This window comes from Chelonia mydas, chromosome 21 (genome assembly GCF_015237465.2).
Source record: "Chelonia mydas isolate rCheMyd1 chromosome 21, rCheMyd1.pri.v2, whole genome shotgun sequence".
NCBI lineage: Eukaryota > Metazoa > Chordata > Testudines > Cheloniidae > Chelonia > Chelonia mydas.
In genome coordinates, this window is record NC_051261.2 from 2,454,570 (window position 1) to 2,478,708 (window position 24,139).

Below are 24,139 nucleotides of genomic sequence, written 5' to 3' on the forward strand. Positions count from 1 at the left end.
CCCCGAGCAGGGCACGCACCCCCAGTACTGTGTGTGTCCCCAATGAGTGTAGCACCCCCCCCCCCCGCAGTCCCCGAGCAGGGCACGCACCCCCAGTACTGTGTATGTCCCCAATGAGTGTAGCACCCCCCCCCGCAGTCCCCGAGCAGGGCACGCACCCCCAGTGCTGTGTGTGTCCCCAATGAGTGTAGCACCCCTCCCCAGTCCCCGAGCAGGGCACGCACCCCCAGTACCGTGTGTGTCCCCAATGAGTGTAGGACACCCCCCCCCGCACAGTCCCCGAGCAGGGCACGCACCCCCAGTACCGTGTGCCTCCCCAATGAGTGTAGGACACCCCCCCCCCCGCAGTCCCCGAGCAGGGCACGCACCCCCAGTACTGTGTGCGTCCCCAATGAGTGTAGGACACCCCCCCGCGCAGTCCCCGAGCAGGGCACGCACCCCCAGCGCTGTGTGTGTCCCCAATGAGTGTAGCACCCCCCCCGCAGTCCCCGAGCAGGGCACGCACCCCCAGTGCTGTGTGCCTCCCCAATGAGTGTAGGACACCCCCCCCCCCCGCAGTCCCCGAGCAGGGCACGCACCCCCAGTGCTGTGTGCGTCCCCAATGAGTGTAGGACACCCCCCCCGCAGTCCCCGAGCAGGGCACGCACCCCCAGTGCTGTGTGCCTCCCCAATGAGTGTAGCACCCCCCCCCGCAGGGCACGCACCCCCAGTACTGTGTGCGTCCCCAATGAGTGTAGGACACCCCCCCTGCAGTCCCCGAGCAGGGCACGCACCCCCAGTACTGTGTGTGTCCCCAATGAGTGTAGCACCCCCCCCCCACAGTCCCCGAGCAGGGCACGCACCCCCAGTACTGTGTATGTCCCCAATGAGTGTAGCACCCCCCCCTCCCCGCAGTCCCCGAGCAGGGCACGCACCCCCAGTGCTGTGTGTGTCCCCAATGAGTGTAGCACCCCTCCCCAGTCCCCGAGCAGGGCACGCACCCCCAGTACCGTGTGTGTCCCCAATGAGTGTAGGACACCCCCCCCGCACAGTCCCCGAGCAGGGCACGCACCCCCAGTACTGTGTGTGTCCCCAGTGAGTGTAGGACACCCCCCCGCAGTCCCCGAGCAGGGCACGCACCCCCAGCGCTGTGTGTGTCCCCAGTGAGTGTAGGACACCCCCCCGCAGTCCCCGAGCAGGGCACGCACCCCCAGCGCTACATGCACCCGAGTCCCCAGGAGGAGCCAGCAGGCGCAGCGCGCGGACCCCGCCGAGCGCAGCGCGCGCGCAGCCCAGTCCGTCTGCGGCGGGGACGCCCCCGCGCGCGCGGCCGAGCGCTGCGCTCCGGCCCCGGCGGCGCGGCCATGGCGGACAGCGGTGGCGGGGAGGCGGCTCCGGCCGCGCAGCCTGAGGGCTCGCCCTGCGCCCCCGGGCGGTGGGAGCGGCTGCGGCGGCGGGGGGCCGGGCTGGCCGCCGTGCCCTGGGCTCGGGCGCTGGGGCTGCTGGCGGCGCTCGGGCTCCTCTGCTGGCTGCGGGTCCCGCTCCGGCTCCGGGACAACCTGGCGGCCGGTGAGAGGCGGGGCCGGGGGAACGCGGCGGGGGGGCGAGGGCTCCCCGGGGCAGGTGTGCGGGGGCTGGGGTGTGGAGGCGGGGCTGGGGGGGGGAGGGTTCCCCACGGCTGTGGGGGCTCCCTGGGAGTGGGGTGGGTTCTCGGGGAGGGGCGGGGGTTCCCCAGAGCTGGGGGAACACGGTGGGAGGGGGGAGGTTTCCCCAGGGCTGTGGGGGCTCCCTGCGGGTGGGGTGGGGGTTCCCTGGGGCTGAAGGTACACATTGGGGGGGGGGAGGGTTCCCCAGGGCTGTGGGGGCTCCCTGGGCGTGGGGTGGGTTCTCGGGGAGGGGTGGGGGTTCTCTGGGGCTGAAGGTACACGTTGGGGGGAGGAGTTTCCCTAGGGCTGTGGGGGCTCCCTAGGAGTGGGGTGGGTTCTCGGGGAGGGGCGGGGGTTCTCTGGGGCTGAGGGAACACGTGGGGGGGGGGAGGGTTCCCCAGGGCTGTGGGGGCTCCCTGCGGGTGGGGTGGGGGTTCCCTGGGGCTGAAGGTACACATTGGGGGGGGGAGGGTTCCCCAGGGCTGTGGGGGCTCCCTGGGCGTGGGGTGGGTTCTCGGGGAGGGGTGGGGGTTCTCTGGGGCTGAAGGTACACATTGGGGGGAGGAGTTTCCCCAGGGCTGTGGGGGCTCCCTAGGAGTGGGGTGGGTTCTCGGGGAGGGGCGGGGGTTCTCTGGGGCTGAGGGAACACGTGGGGGGGGGGGAGGGTTCCCCAGGGCTGTGGGGGCTCCCTGCGGGTGGGGTGGGGGTTCCCTGGGGCTGAAGGTACACATTGGGGGGGGGAGGGTTCCCCAGGGCTGTGGGGGCTCCCTGGGCGTGGGGTGGGTTCTCGGGGAGGGGTGGGGGTTCTCTGGGGCTGAAGGTACACGTTGGGGGGAGGAGTTTCCCCAGGGCTGTGGGGGCTCCCTAGGAGTGGGGTGGGTTCTCGGGGAGGGGCGGGGGTTCTCTGGGGCTGAGGGAACACGTTGGGGGGGGAGGTTTCCCCAGGGCTGTGGGGGCTCCCTGCGGGTGGGGTGGGTTCTCGGGGAGGGGCGGGGGTTCCCCAGAGCTGAGGGAACACGGTGGGAGGGGTTGAGGGTTCCCCAGGCCTGTGGGGGCTCCCTGCGGGTGGGGGGGGGTTCTCGGGGAGGGGCGGGGGTTCCCCAGAGCTGAGGGAACACGGTGGGAGGAGGTGAGGTTTCCCCAGGGCTGTGGGGGCTCCCTGGGAGTGGGGTGGGTTCTCGGGGAGGGGCGGAGGTTCCCTGGGGCTGAGGGAACACTTTGGGGGGGTGAGGGTTCCCCTGGGGTGAGGGGTGGCTGTGGTGTAGGCAGGAGGGTATATTACCTGTAGGTAGTTGCTTTTGGTTTCTGACCCCTTTGCACAATTTTCCATGGGCCCAGAAGAGGTTTCTGATGCGCCACCAATCATGAGAAATGTCATTAACTCCAAATAGAAGTAAGTTTTAAAGTTATGTCAGCCCCAGGTTCCTCTGAGCTTGCTCCTCCTGCGCCTGACTGCTGAGGCTGCTTGATAGTTGCCATGGTTTTACAGTCACATTTATGGTTTTTTACCGCCCCACCCCTTGATTTGTGAAAGATCCCCCCCCCAAGTAATGACACTGATTGTAGCATTCACAAAACTGTCAAATGCACATAGTAAACAAACAGGGTGGGTGGGGAAGAAATAATTTTTTTCTTCTAATCTTGTCAAAATCTAGAAGTAATTGGGATTTGTTCTTTGTTTTGTTAGTGCTCATTATAAATAAACCAGGTACAGCAGACTGTCAAGTGCAGCCCAGAAAAGTGGAGCAGGAAGAGACCTTTGCTTTTCTGAAGCAGAGGATAGACTGTCAGTTCTTCAGCATTTTTGGTCTGGTTGTTAATTACAGGTGGGCACTACTGGAAATAAAAATACTGCTAGTTTCATGTGCTCTGTATGTTGGCTTGGGCATGATACTTGCCAGGACACCAACCCTTCTGTTTAAAAATGTCTTACCCCTTATTAGGGCCCTACCAAAGTTGCCCTCCATTTTGGTCGATTTCACAGTCATAGGATTTTTAAAATCGTAAATTTCATGATTTCAGCTATTTAAATCTGAAATTTCACAGTGTTGTAATTGTAGGGGTCCTGACCCAAAAAGGAGTTGGCGGGGGTCACCAGGTTATTGTAGGGAGGGTTGTGCCACCCTAACTTCTGCACTGCTGCTGGCGAGGCGCTGCCTTCCGAACTGGGAGCCTGGCCAACAGCCACTGCTCTCTGGCTGCCCAGCTGGAAAGGCAGTGCTGCCTCTTGCAGCAGTGCAGAAGTAAGGGTGACAATACCGCAATCTCCCTAAAATAACTTTGTGACCCCCCTGCAACTCCCTTTTGGGTCAGGACCCCGAGTTTGAGAAATGCTGGTCTACCCCGGGAACTCTGTATAGTATAGGGTAAAAGCACATAAAAGACCAGATTTCACGGTCCGTGACTTGTTTTTCATGGCCATGAATTTAGAAGGGCTCTACCTATTATTGTTTCAAGTAACATTTAACATGTCTAGAATTGAAAGAGTCTAGAAGAAACAATGCTTTTCCTCTTATTTTCTACTGTGTTTACTCTGTGCATTTGGCAGCTTTTTGTGTACAGTTTTCTTTGTGTGGATCTTTCATACATCAGCATGGAAGAATTTTTTTTTTTAAAAGTTGGAATATGTGACTCCAACATGACAAAATTTTCAGGGAGACTCAGGCAGGTGGAGGAATTGTAACTGCTTTCACACTTTTTTTTCCCCTTCAGATGAAAGCATTTCAAGTTGATGATGTCCAAACTGGGTGAAATTGACCCAATCTGAGTTTCATTTCAGCCCATAGGGTTCTGGACAGCATCTTACAGAGGATGCTGCAATTAGCAGTGGAGATAAGGGAGAAAGCTCTCTTGTCTTCCAGGAGCCAGGGGAAAATGGGAAAAAGCTTCACTCTTCAGGTTTATTAGTTAATTATTAGCCAGAGGCTGATACCAAAGATGGAACCTCCTGAGCGAATGTCCAGGTATGGGCGTTTGGAAAGAAGCTCAGTATGCTCTCCAGCTGCTGGAATGGGGCTGGTGCCTTAACACCTCTTGTTGGGTGTGGTTCAAGCCTCATCTTTTTGTATTAGCTCCTTCCTAGACATTTGGTGTTTATAAACATTTCAAGTGCTGTATAATAACACTTGTAAAATACTTGGAAATTCTTGGATGGATTGGAGCTGCTATCTATTTAGAGATACTAATTATTACTGTCACCCTTAATTTTGGAAACAAACTCAGCAAGCCTTGGCCTTTCCCTAATGAGCTCCTTAATAAATTGCACAAGGCACTTGCTAAGGAACAGATTCAGCAAGATTCATTTGATGCAGTCACTCACCCTTTTGTTAATATTTACAGTCTCATAACATTAATCATTATGAATTAGAGCTTTCTGGTACTAACTTCCAATTTCTGCCTTGCCTAACAAAAATGCCCAATTTCAGTTTCCAAAATTATCCTTAGTGTGGTTTGTTCTTGGTTGAACTTGCAGTTAAGTTGTGTTCAGTGTTGTTTCAACTGCAGTTGTTGCATAAATCCTTTAACAGTGGGTAACTTGTTAGTGTAGACAAGGTTTTTGTGTCCCTCCACTGATGACTGCTTCCTGGCTCTTTTTTGTGGCTATCATACAAGACACATTTACCTTCATGTAGATTTTGAAAATGTTCTAATACTTTGTACAATGCTTATGTAAAAAGCAGTTCAAGAAATAAAAGTGAATATCTCCCACTGCCATGGTTTACTTTTGGCCTGGGAAGAGTTGGGTTGATGGTTTAATTGGCATGTTTATTTCGTATGAACTATGTCAATTAGAAGGATTTTACTGGGCCTTAGGTAATGATAGGCTATGGAATACTGGCTAGCATCTCAAGCTCAGTGCTTTGAAATTCACTCAACAAATCCTAGAGATGTTCAGAAATTAAAATTTCCTTTGCGGTTTGTCAATATTGTATGTTTTGTTTGATGCAACTGGAAATGTCCCTTCTGGCCCTGGTTTTGAGTTATTTGGGAGATGGTGGATAACCCTTTGGTAACACAAATGTTCTGGTATTGGAATGGTGGCTGGTGACTGTTAGGCCATGTTCTTTGATTGTGCCACCGTCAGTTTGAAGGTTCTGGTTACCTTATATCCATCATTTCAGCTCAGTTTGGAATGTCACCTGTGGTTGGGCGTGCTCTGGAATAACTCAACACTACACCCCAGCTGGTCCCACAAAGGGGATCTTTAGTCTGCTTTATTGCAGGTGGGTGAGAAGATGAGATGAAAATTGATATTTTTCTTGAGTCTGTAAGATTCTCTGAGCTGTGGGAATTTAACACAAATTTGGTCTAGTGTTCAAATCGGTCTTTTTGTCACATTTCCGAGAACAATATGGTTTTCTAGATAAAGATCTAGAAATAGGTAAAGATTTGGTGAAACTGCAGTGGTTACAAGTATCGTTTAAAAACTGAAGGGACACTAGACCATGACACTTATTGCTGAACTACATAGGCTTCAGACTTGCTGTCATCAGATGTTTCTTTCTTCTATTTCTCCTTTACTGCGGATCAGTGGCTGGTTAAATAGATTTATGCTGTGAAGGTGGTGGGCCTGCTCCTTAAAATTAACTCTTCCAGAAAAGTCTGCAATAGATGATTGCCTCAGTTTTCTTTAGCCAATGGCTAGGTAGTCAGTATATTTAGTGTCTCTTTCCACAGCTGTGAAAGATGGATTATTTGTGCAAAAAAAGTTTTGATGTTATGCACTCTGATTCTGGCTTGTGACTTTCCAGTGAAAATTACATATGTTCTTTCCTTCCTGCCCCTCCTCTTTTAAAATACCCTGATGATTGTATTGTTGCTTTTCTGTCTGTTAATCTATTTAAAATGAATTCTTCTCTTCCCAGGAGCATATTTACTTATTGAGGAATTAGCATTCCAACATTTTGATGTGAAGTTGAATTCAGGATTTTATGATAGTTAGAGAAATTACACTATGTTACTGTAATAGCATCCTCATCTAACAGAGAGTTCATTTTCTGCTTGAACCCCTTGCTGTGATTCCAACATGACTATTGTCACTCTTCCTGCATGTGTACTAGTTTCTTTTCAAAGGTAAAGCTGGATGTTTCTTGGGTCTGTTTTTCCATTTAGCTGTTGGCCACTGTTTAAATTAGATTTTCAGGTTTTCTCAGAAGCCCATTTTCAACCTGCAGTATTAAACTCAACATATGCTCAGCCTGCAGTAAATATTGGACATTGGAAACAGAGGCTATCTCTGTTACGTAATACTCCAGTTGGTGGTGCTATATGTTTCCAGTTTCCTCTGTTACTGCTTCCTGCAGTGGATTAGTAGAACAACTCAGACCAAACATGCCTTTCATACTTGGAAATGTGAGATTCACTCAGGGTGGTAACTTTGAAGAGGTTTCTTCTGTTCTGTAAATACCAAGGAATGGAAGTCTGTATAAATCTACACAGTACAATGTATTTGAACATAATAACTTTTGGTGCACTCTTTGTTTTGTTGTGCCTTTTTTAATATTTGGGATCTAGCAGCACCTATTTATTGTTGATTGATTATTGATTCTATGTGCCTTTTTAAAACAGAACTTCTGATCATTTTACTTGCTAAGACTAAATAGAAACTTGTATCAAAATAATATAGCTCACTTCTAAATTACAATAAAACATATGGTCTGTCAAAATTATTTACTCATTCAATCATGCAACTGTTAAGATCTGTTGGTGTAGTGAGAGCATTACAATTTTGATGTCTGGTCAAAGGATTTGTATAGAATCGTTCTGATTGCAAACACAAGCTGTATTTGATACAGTATCTTCTTTTAACTAACATCTTTCTGCTTGCTGTACTCTTCCATCTGTGAAACTACCAAGGCCCTTGCAAAACCTAAGCAATTTTGGTGTGTGTGTGTGTGTGTAGTGCGCTATATATGGTTGTTTATGTTGCTTTCAAACATATTTGGAATTTTCTAGTTCTGCCTATTGACTGTGCTGTTCTTCCCTCTTAACAGTGACTGTGTTCTTAAGCACTTTGACTCCAAAATTCTACGTTGCACTTACAGGGACTTCATCTCTTATATCTGGACTGATATTTGTAAGTAGATTCCTCTTCTCACTAGAGCTTTTGCATGTCTCTTGTTAAAGTGAGGATGCAAGAAACCCTCCTGTTCTCTGACCAGTCTCTAGGTGGTGTCCTTATACTGTAAAAGAAACGAAGGCGCCTCAGTAGTTTCTGGTACACAGGACTCTATCCATTGTTACCTGAAGAGGGTATAGCTATGGTTCCCACAACAACCTTAACTCTGAATTTCCTGAATTTTGTGCTAATTGAATCTCAACCTTCAAAATTGCACATAATTTCCTGTGTTTTAAAGAGGGAAACTCAGTCCCTTTCCCAATGGATAGTTTGCATTACAAAGCCACTGCCACAACTGGTACTCTCTCATTGGCCGTCGCAGCAGCCAGACCACGAAAACTGACCACCTCTCTCACCGTGGGAAGCGGTCCCTTCAAGTCGTGGGTGGTGCGCGCAGAGAAGGCTTGCACTGCTGCCACATTGCACGTGTTCTTTGGACAAATTGACTGCCTTGGAGGGTGAAAGCTTTTCTGGATGTTTCACGAGCACTAAGTTCACTAAAAAGTTACATCTAAAGAGAGGCTGGTGTGGGAGAGTGTTTGGGCTATAAAAGAAATTATTCTTGCTGAAGTCTGATAGATCTTTAGCCGTCTGAGATATCAGGCTCTGATCCTGCAGTCAGATCTGTGTGGGCAGATCTGGTTGCAGGATAAGGGCCTTTAGGAACATTCTTTCACTGTCAGACATCACACACAGTTACCAGAATATGCTGAAGCTGTGTTTAGCAGACATTTTGTGTGGCTAAAGTTAAAAGAAAAGAAAAATCTTTTTTTAATGTGAAGGAAGCAATTTGTTTACCATCGCTGCAGGAAGAATGTGGTTTGTGAGTACTGAATGGGGGATTTGGGAAGAGCTGTTTAAGAAGGAGATGGATGATGTTGTTTGCCCTAGTCATTTTACATAATTAAGATACAGAAAAATCCCCGCTTTAAAGAAAAAAGTGGATTTTTTTGTTGACATTTAAAATGGATGAGTTATTGCAACATTGCACAATAGGAATGCCGTGTATTCAAATGTGACTTCTCTCTTCATGCTGATGGAAATACCCAGATGAATTGGTCTAGGGTGGTCCTCTACTGAAACTCCCGGAGATCATTACATATAAATGCCTCATAAGGCCTACAGGAGGAAAGAGGAAAGAAATAACACTCTTAATCTTCAGCATCTCATAAATGAACTAAATGACTTCCCTCCCTGGACTTTCACAGGCTATCAACAAAGCATATTGCAGGTGATACAAAATGGGCAAAAAAAGTGAATTTGGAAGAATGAAACCCAAAGCTAGGCCCAGTCATGTAGTCCTTACTTCCAGGGGTAAGTCCCTTTGGCTATGTGCTAAAGTAAGGGCTGCAGGATCCAGACACCTTATTTGCTGTAATTGCTTCAGAAGTTAGCATACTTTTGTGGATGATGATCCATTATTAGGCTAAAATCTGACAAATTTCGTAATGTTTTTTCTTCCTACATTGTATGGAGAGCCCCATGTCTCTCTTGTTTAGTGGAAGGAGATATAAAAATTAACAATATTTTATATAGATAAATAGTGTCTGTAATCAGTTGCAAAGGGATGTCCACATGGCTCACATTATTGTTTCATGTCTATTGTGAATACTGGAAACTTGTTGTCCAGTGAAACACTTGGATGCAATATTTCTCTTGTTCCCATCGCAGATATTCGAATGGTGGTACTTCCAAAAATATGGCACCTCTTTCATTGAGCAGGTGTCTGTGAGCCATTTGAGGCCGCTCATTGGAGGAGTAGAGAATAGTCCTCCGGTGCCAGGTTTTTCAGACAACAACGGAGAAAACGAGACAAACAGGCAGAGTTTGTCAGGTAATTCCTTCTAACTTTTGGCTTTGCAGGGACATGTTAAGTGTCTCCCCTAAACCCAGAAAGATTTGTTCAAACTGGTTGGATTTCTGTCTTAGAATGGTCTTGGCTTCACGTTAGTGCCTATAGTAACAATCAGAGAAAGATGTTCTCTCATTTGGGACCATCAGAACGAGAGAGTTGCAGAAGTAAAGAGAAATGATGATGGAAATCAGTGAAGTAAAATCTGGAATTGCTTTGTGAATACCGTTGCATTTGTTAGAACTGCTGAAAGAAGGAACCTATGTATTGCCTAGTATGTTACATAATGATTAGAAATAAGAGTTTAAGTCAAGAGATTAATACACAGCTTGAATGCAAAAAATAGACTGAAACACACCACTGAATTGTCCCAGTAATACCAGGCTTTTGCAGGCACCAACATTTTACGGTTTGCAGGCTCCAAAATTACACAATTTGAGCATTGCTCCGGTTATTCTCGTACAGTGTTTAACCTTCTTCCCAAGTGCTTTTGTATGACAGGAATGCTGGAAACCTCTGGCTTTGCACAAGTCATGTCCAGCGGGAAGTGATCAGGGAGTGAATTGAAGTTATGTGGATTTTACAGAAAGGGCTGTAGCTGTTTAAAGACAAGGGATTAATTTTCAGAGTAGCAGCCGTGTTCCGTATCCACAAAAAGAACAGGAGTACTTGTGGCACCTTAGAGACTAACAAATTTATTTGAGCATGAGCTTTTGTGGGCTGCAGCCCACTTGATCGGATGCATGCAGTGGAAAATACAGTAGGACGATTTTATATACACAGAGAACATGAAACAATGGGTGTTACCCATACACACTATAAGGATCAATTTTGGAACTTTATTCAAACTTGAAGTAGTGCTTTTTCATTTTGCAGAGTGCAAAGTATGGAGAAACCCTCTTAATCTTTTCAGAGGAGCAGAATATAGCAGGTATTAATTTCATTTTATTTTCAGTATAACAAGCAATTGTTGAAATGAACTTAGAGCCTACACACACCTTTTTAACTTGTTGCCAGAGCTCTCATCCTTGCACTTCTTGGAAATAATAGTGAGATCCAAAGAGCATCATGGGTAATTGTTGGGATTTATACCAGTCCTACACTTAAAAAATCTCTCCAGAGCTCTAGGCACCTTCATCCCATATTAGAAATTCAAATATTCTTGTAAACAAAGTAAACTCTGTAGCTTCCCCAATGCAAAGAACAGCTGTTCTAGTGCTCATCGCAACCCTCTTTCTCCAAAATTCTAAAATATCTGCAAACTTGTAAAGATTTGAGCTTTGCAGCATGCCCTGAAAGCTGACAGCTTTGGGCTATTTCATTCCAAAGCTTGAGGAATGAGTTCGGAAGTAGAGTCTGTCATATAGAACGCCCTAGTGGAACCCCACACTCCCTTTATAGAGCAGTGGTTTCAGCTTCAGCATTGTCGTTGTCCATAACTGTGACCCTGTTGCACAGGGATAGAGGCATTTCTCAAACAGGCAGTTGCCAGACCATTTTGGCTTTTAGGTTAAAAATTCATGCATTGCCTTATCGCCAGGAAGCCTTCTGGCAACCTGTACAGAACATTGGTGTTGCAATCTTATGATTAGAAAATGTAGGTAACAAATGATCCTTCAGTGCTAGCCCCTGTTTCTGAAGACATCAGACATCCCACTGTAACAGCTGTTACCAACACATGTTTTGAGACTTTTCTTGCCTTTTGCTAAAGGTACACGTGGGTGACTGGGAAGGAACCGCTTACATACTATGACATGAATTTGTCTGCTCAGGATCATCAGACCTTTTTCACATGTGACACAGACTCTCTTCGGCCTTCAGATACAGGTACTAGCTATTTCTGCATGAAAACAGGGATGTATGTGTGAAATATGGAACGGTTGAAATATCTAAAGTATATTGGAAATATTCACCCTAAGGTGATCCCAACTACTGACTGGAAACCTATAAAGCAATAACTGCATAATTCAGCAATTTAGGGAGTACAAAATATATGTTTAGTGATACACTTCTGAGTTCTCTAGGGAGTGCAGTTTAGAGGTTTAAAGTGATTCCTAAACTCTGCCATTGACTCACTTTGTAACTATGAGCAAGTTACTTCCTGTCTTGTGGCTCAGTTTGCCCATCTATAAAATGGGGATAATGCTAACATAACTTACAGGAGTATGATGAGGCTTCATGTTTGCCTAAATGCTCAGATCCTTGGATGAAACACACACTAAAGACAGTGTGTTGCGTATATGAAATAGTAAGTTGTGAAAATGTTCCTGCTTTTGCAAAAGGTGCTTTAGACTCTACGACATGCTTAATATTGTAGTTTCGTCTCCTGAAAAATGGTCCCCTCAGCAGCATTCTGCCCTTGTTACTGTGGTTGGTCATTAGTTCAATACTGACTCAGAAAGAAGAGCGCCTGCTTCCTGCATCAGCTAGATCAGTGGTTCTCAAACTTTTTTTTCCACAAACCACTTGAAAATTGCTGAGGGTCTCGGCAGATCACTTAATGATCTTTCCAAATGTTGTTTGTACCGTTAGCTAACTATTGTAAAGCACTTTGGATGAAAGCGCTATATTAAAACATAATAATTAACGTTTTTTTGTTCTACAGATAAAAGCACACCACTCATATTTTAATATCAGTAGTCTTACCTTTCTAATGCAATGGATGTGCCCTCTCTAGCTGGGGCTGGGAAGGAGGGCCATCTCTCCCCAGCCGCCGCAGCCCTGGAGCTGGGGAAAGTCGCCTCTTTCTCTCTCCGCCACAGCCCTGCACATCCCAAATTCCCCCCACCCCCTCTTCTCACCCCACTGTCCCCTCCCACCAACGCTCTTTTTCCCCCAAGGCCACCACTTCAACTTACATGTGCGTCTTCTCCAGGGTCCAGGAACCTAATTAGTGGAGCCATGCCTGCGCGGCTCCACTAATCAGGTGGGTGGCCCTTCATTCTCTTGTGTGTGGCTGCCCAGGCACGCACCTTAGAGGGAACTATCCGTGGACCACCTGAATGGAGCTCATGGACCATGGTTTGAGAACCTCTGACCTAGACATTCCTTGGAGTTCTCCCATTGAACAGGCTATGTCCAACCCTGCTTAGCTTGAGATCTGATGAGTTTTCAGCTCAGGATGGTTTGGCATCCAGAATACAGGACTAAAACTCTTCTCATATAATAGAGCTATGGTTGCAACTTTGTTGGTGTTTTAGTATAGATTGCAGAATTACATTTGTTAAGGGATATGGTGAGAGACTCTTGTTTTTGCTTACTTTGTTGTTTGTAATACATTTCAGAAGTTTGAAAATAACATCTTTCCTTGTTTGTCTTCAATCAGTTTCTTGTTAAACTAGCCCACAGGACTTTCCCTTTGATTACATTTACAACATCATGGAGGTAAACAGTGCTTCACAGTTTGGTGAAAAGGGAGATCTTGTGTTGTCTCGGTTCGCTGTGCATCTAGAAAACCAAATATTGTAGGATAATTCATAAACTAGGCATTACAGCGTTGTTTTTTCCTAATTATATATTTTTAAAACCTGGACTGTGTTCTCCACTAGTTTAATGTCTTTAAAGAAGTTCACAGTTGGGGCCATAACTAATGAACAGTCATGTCTCTTTAAGTGTATTGTAATGTTACAACATTTTTGTATAGTTAGTATGCCCTACCTGGCTATTGTCAGATGAGGTGCTAACTCTTATCAATTTGTCAAGTTCAGGAAGCGTTAGCTGTCAGCTAGCTGGTGACATGTTTGATATGAGGAATGTATTTTTGTTGCACAAATGGAGTATATTGTCTCGTCTTTTAAGCCAAGACTAATATTTTGTTTCCAAAGGAAAACTCAAATATTTTCCACATTATTCTTACTGGACAGTTGCAGTTTTTGTTCCAAAAGAAACATGTATAGATTCTCCAGTTTTTCTTATCAAACTTGAGCGAGGCCAGATATTCAGTTCCATGAACCAACAGTTTTGGAGTCTTTTCAGAAATGCTGTTGGGTGTGAAGACTCTAATTCTGCCTAGGAAATGGTAGTGGTAAGAACATTGCCCTTCTTTTGGGTAAAGTGGGCTCTTAAATTTGGGTTCCATTTTTTCATAATGCGGGCTGATGTTGTCCAGAGATGTGCTGTGCTGAATTGGTTCTCTTCCCACTCCTCCTCTTGCTGTAATTCTTTTGCAGAAAATTATAATTCAGACAAACCTCCTAGATTCAAACATAGTTTAGATAAAGAGCATGTTCTGATCTCTGTGTATTTTTAGCTGCTTCGTAGCACCTTTCAACAAGATGATAAACAGTAACAGTATATTTTGAATTGGCTGTAACATGTTACGCCACTCGAATTTGCTCTTGCTTTCTAACCCAAACTTTAAAAGGGATTGCTTAACCGTGTATAATCTGTTAAATAACAGCTTTGAGAAGGCACTTACTCAAGGATTTAACACCACAAAACTGCACCAGAACAATAATTTTTTTTATTATGTCTTTCCTTAAAAGAAAAGTATTGTCAATAAAAAACAAAAATTAGGATTTCATGCAGGGCTGTGCCAGGGGCGCTGTCAGTGCATGCAAAAAACAGTGTGCACCAATCGAGTAATTGTACACCAGTCTGTATGTGCACAGGAACTATGTTCATTTAAAACCCATTTTATATGCAAATCACAATGAATAATCTCCTTGCAGATATTCCCATTTTAAGTGGAATTTGTAATCTAATCAGATGTGTCATAATATTCTGTTGGTGGTGGAAGGATTTCCTCAGGATTTAAATCTCCTTTTGCTGCATGCATCTGAGGGAAGAATAGAGTCAAGCTCAGAGTACAAATGATCGTTGGTCAAGTGGAGCTGATGTATAAATAACCTAAGTGTTAACTTCTTAAAAAGCTCTAGTTTTCGTGGATGGTTAACTATATATTTCATACATAAGCATTTCTGTTCATGATCTGTTTTAAAACATTTTTCCAACAGTTATGCAGAAGGCATGGCGAGAGAGAAACCCTCAAGCCCGAATCAAAGCAGCGTATCAAGCTTTAGAGTTAAATAATGAGTAAGTTTGAAATTAATATAAACATAAATCTAAGTTCTGGCATAAAAAAACAAAGTGCTTTACCCAGGACACACTGTCACTTTTTGTTTAAATTTAGAATTAGCAAGAAGGAATGTCTTCGAATAGTGTGAGGGTTTTCCTGTATGCATCAATTAAAAATAAACGTGGCTATCGGAGTACATTGCAGCACTTAGCTCAGGTTTGATAAAAGATAGCTTTTGGCCTGCGTATCTTTTAATTTTTAAAAAGAGTACATTAGTTTGATTTGTGCCATTTCTGTCTTTGTGTCACTAGAAATAACGTACACAAGGAGAAAAAACTTATTTTGAGGTGAAACAAAGTAAGTCTTCATATGGAGTCTTGTTATTGCAATATCATTACTGATTCCCAATAACGTTGTAATCAGACTTACAGATTTCATGGCCACAAAGGACCATTTTCGACATTGTCACACTACCTTTTCATTGTTTTTGAGAAAATAATTTTCCTTGCTGCAACAAACTTATTTTTCCATTTGAGACATTTACCTTAAGTTCTTAAAACTGTAAAGGCTTCTGTTTTCCTAGCACTTGTCACTTGACTGTAGTCCAGTGAATACTCTGCTAGGTACCATGTATTTCACTGGGTGTTTGATAAGGATTCTTACATACTTAATTTTTATTCATTAGTAATGGGTTTTCATAAACTTTCAAGTACTACGTACAGGACAAAACCCGTAGATACCTTTGATGCCGTTACTTTCTTTTGCAAAAAATCCTTACAACTGACTTCCGTCTGAGTAGTTTGTGGCTTTCTTGTTTTTGTTTCCATTACAGTTGTGCCACTGCATATGTTCTCCTAGCCGAGGAAGAAGCAACAACTATTACAGATGCTGAGAAGTATTTTAAGCAGGCACTAAAAGCAGGAGAAACAGTTTTCAGAAAATCTCAGCACTGCCATCCCCAAAACTCCCAGCATGAAGCGCAGCTTAGTAAGCACCTTGGCACTGACTAGTTAAACAGATTTTTCTGTTTGAGCACAAAAGCAAAATGAAAGAAATGTGATTGTTTTTAGGGTAGCAGTTGAAACACCAAACCCAGATAAGGAGAATTGCTGTTAGTACTTATTCTGTAATTACACTTTAGCATGATATGCTGTATGAATTTTATATGGTCTTCATATGAGTAAATCTATAAAAAAGCAGATAGAGCGTGTAGTCATCACAGTAGCGTATGTCACTCTGCCTTGGTGGGCCTCTGCAAACATGTGGCAGTGTATCTTAATGTCTTGATCTGATACTCTGGTGGTGTGGAATAATGGAAGGATTAGTAAGCGTTAATGGTGCAGTTCATCACTAGTTTTATCCCACCCAACAGATGGAAAGAAACTCAAAAGTTCTTGCCATATGATGACTGGGAACCAAACTGAAGTGAATTGCTGGGTTTGGTCTTGGTGGACCACTGCCAGAATTTGGGCTGGGAAGGTATAGGTGATTATTCCATACTCTTTCTTCTTCTCTCTGCTGCTGGTTAGGGAAAGGGTGGTGTGCATTCTCTCTTGGAGAATAATGTCATCTCATGCCATTTTAGGCACTCTATTAAAGAGATGTCCACAACACATCCCTCAGCCCTTTTTTATTACTCCCTTTATGCAACTAAGCATATCTTAACATAATAAAGATTGAAAGTGAGTTTTTAGAATGGAGATTGTTTTATTTTGTTACTCAGGAAGAGACACCAATGTGTTGGTTTACGTGAAAAGGAGACTAGCCATGTGTGCAAGAAAACTTGGAAGAATAAAAGAAGCAGTAAAAATGATGAGAGATGTAAGTCATTTTAAATAAAACGTAAACAACTTGGGTAACCACAGTGGAGGGGATGGAACAATTAGGTTTTGACTGAGTTTCATAGTGAGATATGAATGTTTTCAACAAAATTTTAGTTTTTGATATCTGTGAAGTATATATGTACATAATATGGCTAATGTATTTAGAGTTTTACCTTCCATTTCCCCTTTTGTTTGGCTTGATGATTAACTTGTTAAAGTAGCTAAACTGTATGCTTCGTACTATGGCACTTTATTTCTTTCACTTGCCCAAGGTGGATGGTAAGTTATTTTTACACGGGCATGTATTATAGATCAAACCAACCACTTTGTGCAGCTAGCCAAGTCAGGCGGGGAGCACATTGTGTGAACACCTGGGAAACAAGTGTACTGAGCAGATGAATGTAGAAAAAATTGTTGTGGTCTCTTTGGTGGTGGGGGGCAGAGAGAGGTGGGAAGAAGTAAAGGATGAAAAAGAACATCAGTCATTATATTAAGTTCTTGAAACCATTGCATTGAATATTTATGTACTCTATTTTATCTAAATGCCTTGCTGAATTTATTGGACAATGTGATTAGATTTATCATCTGGTTTGGGTTAGCAGCTCAGAGCTGATAATTTATTAAGGATGTGAAACAGTGACCTAAACAACACTGGAAAATGAATACAGTTCTGATATTGCATTTTGGAACAATTTATGGTTACTTGCTTTGATTAACAGATTGAATATAAGTAAGTGTGTCTGTTGCATTGGCAGGAAGAATTACAAGGCCTAAAATGGGTTATTTATCAACTTTTTTTTTTTCTGGATTTCCACAGAAAAGCTGATTTCTTTGGGCTTTTGTGACCTTGAATAATTTGAAGCACAAATACCAGACACATCTTATTTGGCTAAATTAGATTCTTTTTGGTCTTATATTTGGGGTTATTGTGCCCAAACTACCATTTTAATAAATAAAGGCAAAAGGCTTTCTGTGTTTTCAGATCCCGCTTATGGTAAGTTTGAGTAAAATGGAGGTATTTCTCTTTTCTGATGTGCAGTTAATGAAAGAGTTTCCACTTCTTAGTATGTTGAATATTCACGAAAACCTTCTGGAGGCGCTGCTGGAATTACAGGCGTATGCCGATGTCCAGGCAGTTTTAGCGAAGTATGATGGTGAGTCACATTTGTCATGATGCCTAAAAACATTCATGTTTGCCATTGTGTGTGTTAACATAGAGCATGTGACAGATATTCCTCAAACCTCAGCTTTGATCCGTGAACAAACACAACTGCTCTGTGTATTGGGGGCAAAGTGAGCTCCAGGAGCACCTCCTTTTTTACCTCTCCTAGTTCCTTCACTGCTAACTGGTTTTTTCAGCCCTTCACAGTCAATGCGCTGCTCCCCTCACCAGAGTTGTCCATGCGAGTAAGCAGAAAAGAGGCAGGCTTCCCTACTGCCTGACCTGCGTCTTTTATACCACTCTCGGATCCTGTTTGCCAGAGAGATCAGGACTCAAGCATTTGATCCCTTATGTTGCAGTATGTTGCACAGTTACTAGTCCTCCAGGCTGACCTGCTTCCAGTGTACCATATGCTTAGAGATTCTGTGGAAGAGCCTAGCTATTTTGTTTGTGTCCTTAGAGTCGGGGACCAGAATGTTACACCCAAGTCACTTTCAAAACTGTCCCTTAAATCAGCTTCACATAAGAGGCCTGCAGAAGCAATGTTTCTGGCAGTCTTCCTCGCACCCAGGAGTCAGTGTGTTCCGTAATGCCTCTAATCACTATTGCTTCAGGGAGTAAGTGGCATGAGGGTCTTGCCAAAACCTAATACCCAAGTGTGTGGCCAGTGTGCTGATATTACTCAATCCATGCTGTGTTGTGTGGGTATTTTTCATTAACACGGTAAAAACGTTTATGTGGTCATGGGATTTTTTTCATGTTGACTTCAGAAAGTTTGACACGTATTTAATTTAGGGGGCACTGATTCCTTCTAAACATCTGGAACAGTTAGGATGAGCTTCAGAGGACTGTAGACTCAGAGAAACTTGCGAGAAATCCTTCCCATATGGTACTTGCCAGATGCTTGGCTGGCTTGTTACATGATGGACAAGACTGAGAGAGGTTTTAAGAAACAGGAGGCGTTCAACTGGTACGCAAAGACTAGTATTCAGGAATTTATTTAGGAACAGAGTCTTTTGTCTATTTTTACAATAACCTTGTACTGTAGAATTTTAACTCTCCTAAAGACAGTCAGGTCAAATTTGGGACCAAATTTAAGCTTTGTATAAATTTAGGTTTTACAGAAACTAAAACCGATAGATATTTTTCCATAGAACTAAAAATAATTAAATGGTAAGATATTTTAGTTAAATTCCCCTGTAGTGTTTGTAATTCAATGTTGAAAGGTGCTAATGTGTGAGAACTTGAAAATGAAATTTACTAGAAACTGACTAGTATATTTTTAAGTTAAGAAATGCAAAAAGTAACTTGAAGGTTAAAAATTATTTGTTTTAATACTGAGCGTGGTGTTTAACACAGCTGAAAACGCTTTCTAAAGGTGTTTAACCCACTAATGTACCTCTGTATAAATTCAGTTTTACAGCATCATATTTGATAACTATGCTCAGACATGAGTGGTAAAGAACAATTCCTGACCCTGCAACTGGGACTGTAAAACCGGGGGATTTTTCTGAAAGAGGATTTTGGGGACTGGTGCAAAGCAGTTAAGGAATTGAAAGTTTCTAGTCATAACTGAAATGTTCCAGATGTTGAATTTACTGTATGGGCCATCCCAAATGCAAATCATTCAGCTCAGAGGAGACAGATTTAAAATGTTTGTCTTACTTTAGAATCCTAAAGTTAACTATTTATTGTACCATAGATATCAGTCTTCCAAAATCAGCAGCAATATGTTACACAGCAGCACTGTTGAAGGCCAGAGCTGTTTCAGATAGGTAAGTGAACACAGAAACTACTGAAATCAGTGTATTATGCTAATCTTGGATTCTGGTGTAAAAAGATAGATCAATTATTAAAAACAAAACCCTAAATCCCATGTGCATTCATATCTCTGAAGACAGATTCTTTCTTTATTCATGAGCAAATGTTCAGCTTCTCTCTTCGTCTGTTATTCTCCTGCTTCCTTTAAAGTATACATTACACACACAACTAGTCCATACAAATATCCGATATTTAGCTCTTCTGGATTTTAGATGGTTCACTCTTCCTGAGCGCATGCTGAGATGATGGAGGGTGTGTGTGGAAGATGGATGCTTGACCCTTCATGGAGATTGGTGCTCCCCTCTCCCGCTCTGGTTGCTTGCTGACTGCATCCTCTGCTAATTTTAGCTTTGCCTCTTAGTGTGTGTCATCATAAAATCTTGTAATGCTAATTGAATGCTCAGCTTTCAGTCCAGTTTCCATCTGAAAACTCCAGATGGAAAAGTTTCTAGTATCTTGGTCATCACTTCAACTTCTTGTGTTTGTTATGCTCCAGAGAAAATGATTCCATAGTGCCACTTGGTTTCCAAAAGCTTAAGATGCCTTTGGCACATGAATAAGGATGGTAGTCAAGATACCTGAGTCAGTCATCTGTGGTGGTGAACTGCATAAAGAGCAAAGCAGGGCTGAGCCAAAATGCGTTTTCTCATTCTCAAGAATCAGTCTTTCCCACAGTTTACGATGCGCTTCAATCTTAAAGTATCATTCTTGTTTGCATTTTCTTTAGTAAATTGTTCAGTTTGGGTTTTCCATGCAGGTTCTCTCCAGAAACAGCCTCCAGAAGAGGGCTCAGCACAGCAGAAATTAATGCTGTGGAAGCAATTCACAGAGCTGTGGAATTTAACCCTCATGTCCCAAAGGTAAGAACTGACTTTTTTTCTCCTTATGGGGATCAGTTTAGCTTACTATCTGAAATATAGTCACTATTTGCAGTGGTCCTGGAGTCTCGCTACCTCTGTGGAACATGTGACTACTTCTCTGTGGTTGAAGTAGGCTGAGGGTAGCTCATGTAAAACCTGAAACTACTTGGAAATCCTGGGTGAATCGTAGCATGGATAGAAATAATAGCATCCACCACTAATGACTGCTATAGTTGAGGTTGCAAATCAGCTTCCTTCGTATCTTCTTGTTCTTGCACATTTATAACTTTTCCAGCCTTTAAACTCAGTCTTGTACATAGTCTATAAGAAGAAGGTTTTTTCACTAGGAGGGTGGTGAAACACTGGATTGGGTTACCTAGGGAGATGATGGAATCTCCTTCCTTAGAAGTTTTTAAGGTCAGGCTTGACAAAGCCCTGGCTGGGGTGATTTAGTTGGGGATCAGTCCTGCTTTGAGCAGGGCGTTGGACTAGATGACCTCCTGAGGTCCCTTCCAACCCTGATATTCTATGATTCTATTCTATGATAAGGTTGCGCTTTGGGCAGTTCATAAAATGGTTGTAAAATACAGGTTAAGAACATTTGAAAATACACTACAGCACACGTTCAGTGGAAAACTGAAAGTGGCATTTCTAAACATAGATTCAGTAGTCATGTGGCAGCAGCTGTTTGACTGCATGGTGAAGTGCCCATACAACTGAGCTGATTTAAACATGCAAAGTGTGTTTAAAAGTAATTGTCACTCTCCTGCTGCTGCTACCATCTTGAGAACCTATGGCCTAAAGGAATTAGCTGGAATGCTTGGGTTCTCAGGACAAATTTTTTGGTGGCCTCAGAGTGCGGCCACCAACTCTTGATGGTGGCCGCTCTCACACTTTTTCCTAAAATACTTCGAGTGTTAGAAAAACCAAATAAATATGCACATATACACATCCAAATTGTTGTAATTTATTTATTGCTAGCTAGTAAGTCTGTTGTGAAAAGTGATATTAATAAACATACAAGTAGCACTTTTCACAGGAGGCTTAATCAGCCCTGGCAAGCCTGGGGGCAAATTAAGCCCCGGATGGAGGGTCGGGGGAAGCAGCGGGGGCCAGTGGGGTAGGGGGAGGCATCAAGGGCCTGAAGCCCTGTGGTCATAGCCCAAAGCAGGACCGGCTCTAGGCGCCAGCAAAGCAAGCACATGTTTGAAGCAACACAGTTCCAGGGGCAGCATTCCAGCCATCTTTTTTTTTTGCTTGGGCAGTTGTGCGCTTGGGGCGGCGAAAAACCTACAGCCGGCCCTGGCCCAAAGCCCCATGGGGAGAGGCCGGGGCCCAGGGACAGAGGTCAAAGCCATGTGGCCGGAGCCTGGGGCCTGCCACTGTGCAGCCGGGGCCTGCCACTGTGCAGCCAGAACTTGTGGCTGGAACCTGAAGCCCTGCGGCCAGAGCCTGCTGCCCCACCACCCCAGGGCTGAAGCCCAGAGCCTGAGCCTCACCACCCCTGGGAAGGTGGGGAACTCACTGGCTCCCTGCTCCTCCAGTGTTGTGCCCCAGGTAACTCCAGAGGGGGGCAGGGCCAGCCCGTACTGGTGGCCCTAGCAACCAACCCCAAGGCGGTGCATCCAGGAGCAACTGGGAGGGGGAAGGGGCATTACTTCCACCCCGATCACAGCCCAGGAGGCTGTGGCCTCAAGAAAAGCTCCTGATGGCTGCATGCAGCCATGGTGGCCGCATTAGAGAAATGCTAGACTTCCTGATTTCTAGTCCAACTTCTGCTACTAACTTAGTATTTAACACTTTCCAAACATTTAATTAAGTCTCTTAGCACACCAGTAGAGTAGGTAAAAATATAATTGTCCCCACTTCACAGGTGGGAAAACAGGCACAAAGAGTGGGAATGACTTTCCCAAAGTTTTGTGTTAGAACTAGGATTAGAAACCACATGTCCTGATTGCTGTGCCCATGCATAATCCACCACTATAACACTTCTCAAACAAGGCACTTAACTTCTGTCAGTTTCCCCATCTGTAAAATGGGCACAATACTGGTACTTGTCTAATGGGTATGACCTTTACTACTGTTCAACTTCTTGTTGGGGAAATTACAACCACTGAGGTTAAGGGTGTCCAGAAGCAGATATAGATGGAAGCTGTTTAGTTTGACGATTTTATGATAACCTCATCTTTGATGGAACACTCCCATTTAACCCAAGGTGAATTGGGACTATAATTATTGTATGTTGGTGCAAACTGTTCTTGAATTAGAAATTTGGGCATAAGTAGCAAAATTTCATGCTCTTAATAGTAGCTTCTCTGACAATTTCGAACAATGAATCTATTAGATCAAATTTCCTGTGTTTTAACTATAACTAAAAGCTTTTTCTAAACATCTGAAATTTTGGCATTTGCAAGTGCAGATAAAGACTGGACATGTAAAAGATCAAATAATTAACAATAGAGAACAGATGATTCCCAAAAGGATGGCTGAGTCATCATTTTAGTCCCTAGTTAATTTCTGTACCAATCTCTCTCAAAAATTTCTCCCACTTGTAAATAAACAAGTGCATGGAATAATATTCCGATATTCCCCTCCAAGGCAAACTGCACAATATGTCTAGTTTAGCACAGAGTGTCTACTCCTGTTGCAGCAGTAATGACATACTAGAAGAAATCCTTCTGCTGCCACAAAGCTAGTAGAATGCTTAAGGGCCCAGAAGCCATGACACAACTTCTGGGAGAAAATGGTGAATTGGCTGCATTTTCATGCTGTCCTGGCTAGTAAAGGCTCTGTGATCTAGTGATTACAGGACTAGAAGTCAGGATGGTACTGAGGTCTCATGTGACCGAAGATAGTAATTTACTGGAATATCTTTGGCAAGCTCCTTCACCACCTTACGCACCACTTGTTCTACCTGCAAACTTGGGGCAAAGACAGAAGATTACTCTTCTGAAATTTTTGACAACCGTCTGCTTACCAGAGGACTTTCCAGGCTTGTTTTCCTAAACATCTCCTGGGACTAACAAATTTTCTATGTAGTAAAGCTGCCTTTTTAACACTGTACTTGGTAACATTGGCAAGACTTAGCGTTATCTTTAAAGAACATAGCAGCAAAACGGCTACGGATAGAATTGTTTATCAGGGATTCTTTGCCATTTCCCCCTCTGGTTTTAAAGGGCCTGGCTATCTGTAGCATGCATTTTGTTAAAGAGGGAAACTTAGTGTGGTGGATTAATCTCCCTTGGCTGCAAATATTTCATTAGCACTGATTGCTTCTACAGGGCTTTGATTCATCTGAATAAATAATAGTTTGAACAATTCTAGGCTTAACCGCTATCCATAAACACATGTAAGCTGCTACATGCTTGTGGTTACATAGGAAGATCTTTTAAAAATCAGCAGCGTATTTAAGATATTTATGCCTAGATGAGAAATGGCTTATTTGGTTATCGCTTGCAGACTGTGACAGCAGTAGCTTCGTTACTGTGAGAATGTCTGTGAAGCTGAAAAACAAGAGTGTCAGAACACACTTTTCATTCAGCCTCAGCCTTCAGGAGAACCGAATGAAATATAAAACTGAACAAATGGGCTAAATGCAACCATACCTGCAGCAGATGTCCTCGCTGTTTCACCAGGATTGTCACAATATGCCATGATAACTGCATCCCCATGAACTGTTAAAACTGGCTTACAGCACAAGTCCTGTTCCCTGCCTGTCTAAGCCTCACTGTGCAGTATTTCCTGCTAAGACAAGGCCTATGTCTGTACGCTCCCCTTATCAGGGAAATGTTCTTGAGGAGTGTGGTAATTCCAACCCATTATTGGTATTAGGCCATTTAATATTTATATTACAGTCGTACT

General features: G+C 44.0%; 1 protein-coding gene across 1 annotated transcript in view; it reads left to right on the forward strand.

Moving 5' to 3' along the window:
• Positions 1-1,326: 1,326 nt before the first annotated feature.
• ST7L (suppression of tumorigenicity 7 like) overlaps positions 1,327-24,139 on the forward strand; it is a 49,839-nt gene continuing 27,026 nt past the window's right edge. Inside the window, 11 exon segments of the mRNA XM_043533643.1 lie at positions 1,327-1,548; positions 7,619-7,701; positions 9,415-9,577; positions 10,472-10,526; positions 11,307-11,422; positions 14,551-14,629; positions 15,445-15,599; positions 16,336-16,433; positions 17,475-17,589; positions 19,300-19,372; positions 20,176-20,278. Coding sequence (XP_043389578.1) covers positions 1,344-1,548; positions 7,619-7,701; positions 9,415-9,577; positions 10,472-10,526; positions 11,307-11,422; positions 14,551-14,629; positions 15,445-15,599; positions 16,336-16,433; positions 17,475-17,589; positions 19,300-19,372; positions 20,176-20,278 — 1,245 coding nt within the window. The 5' untranslated portion in view covers positions 1,327-1,343.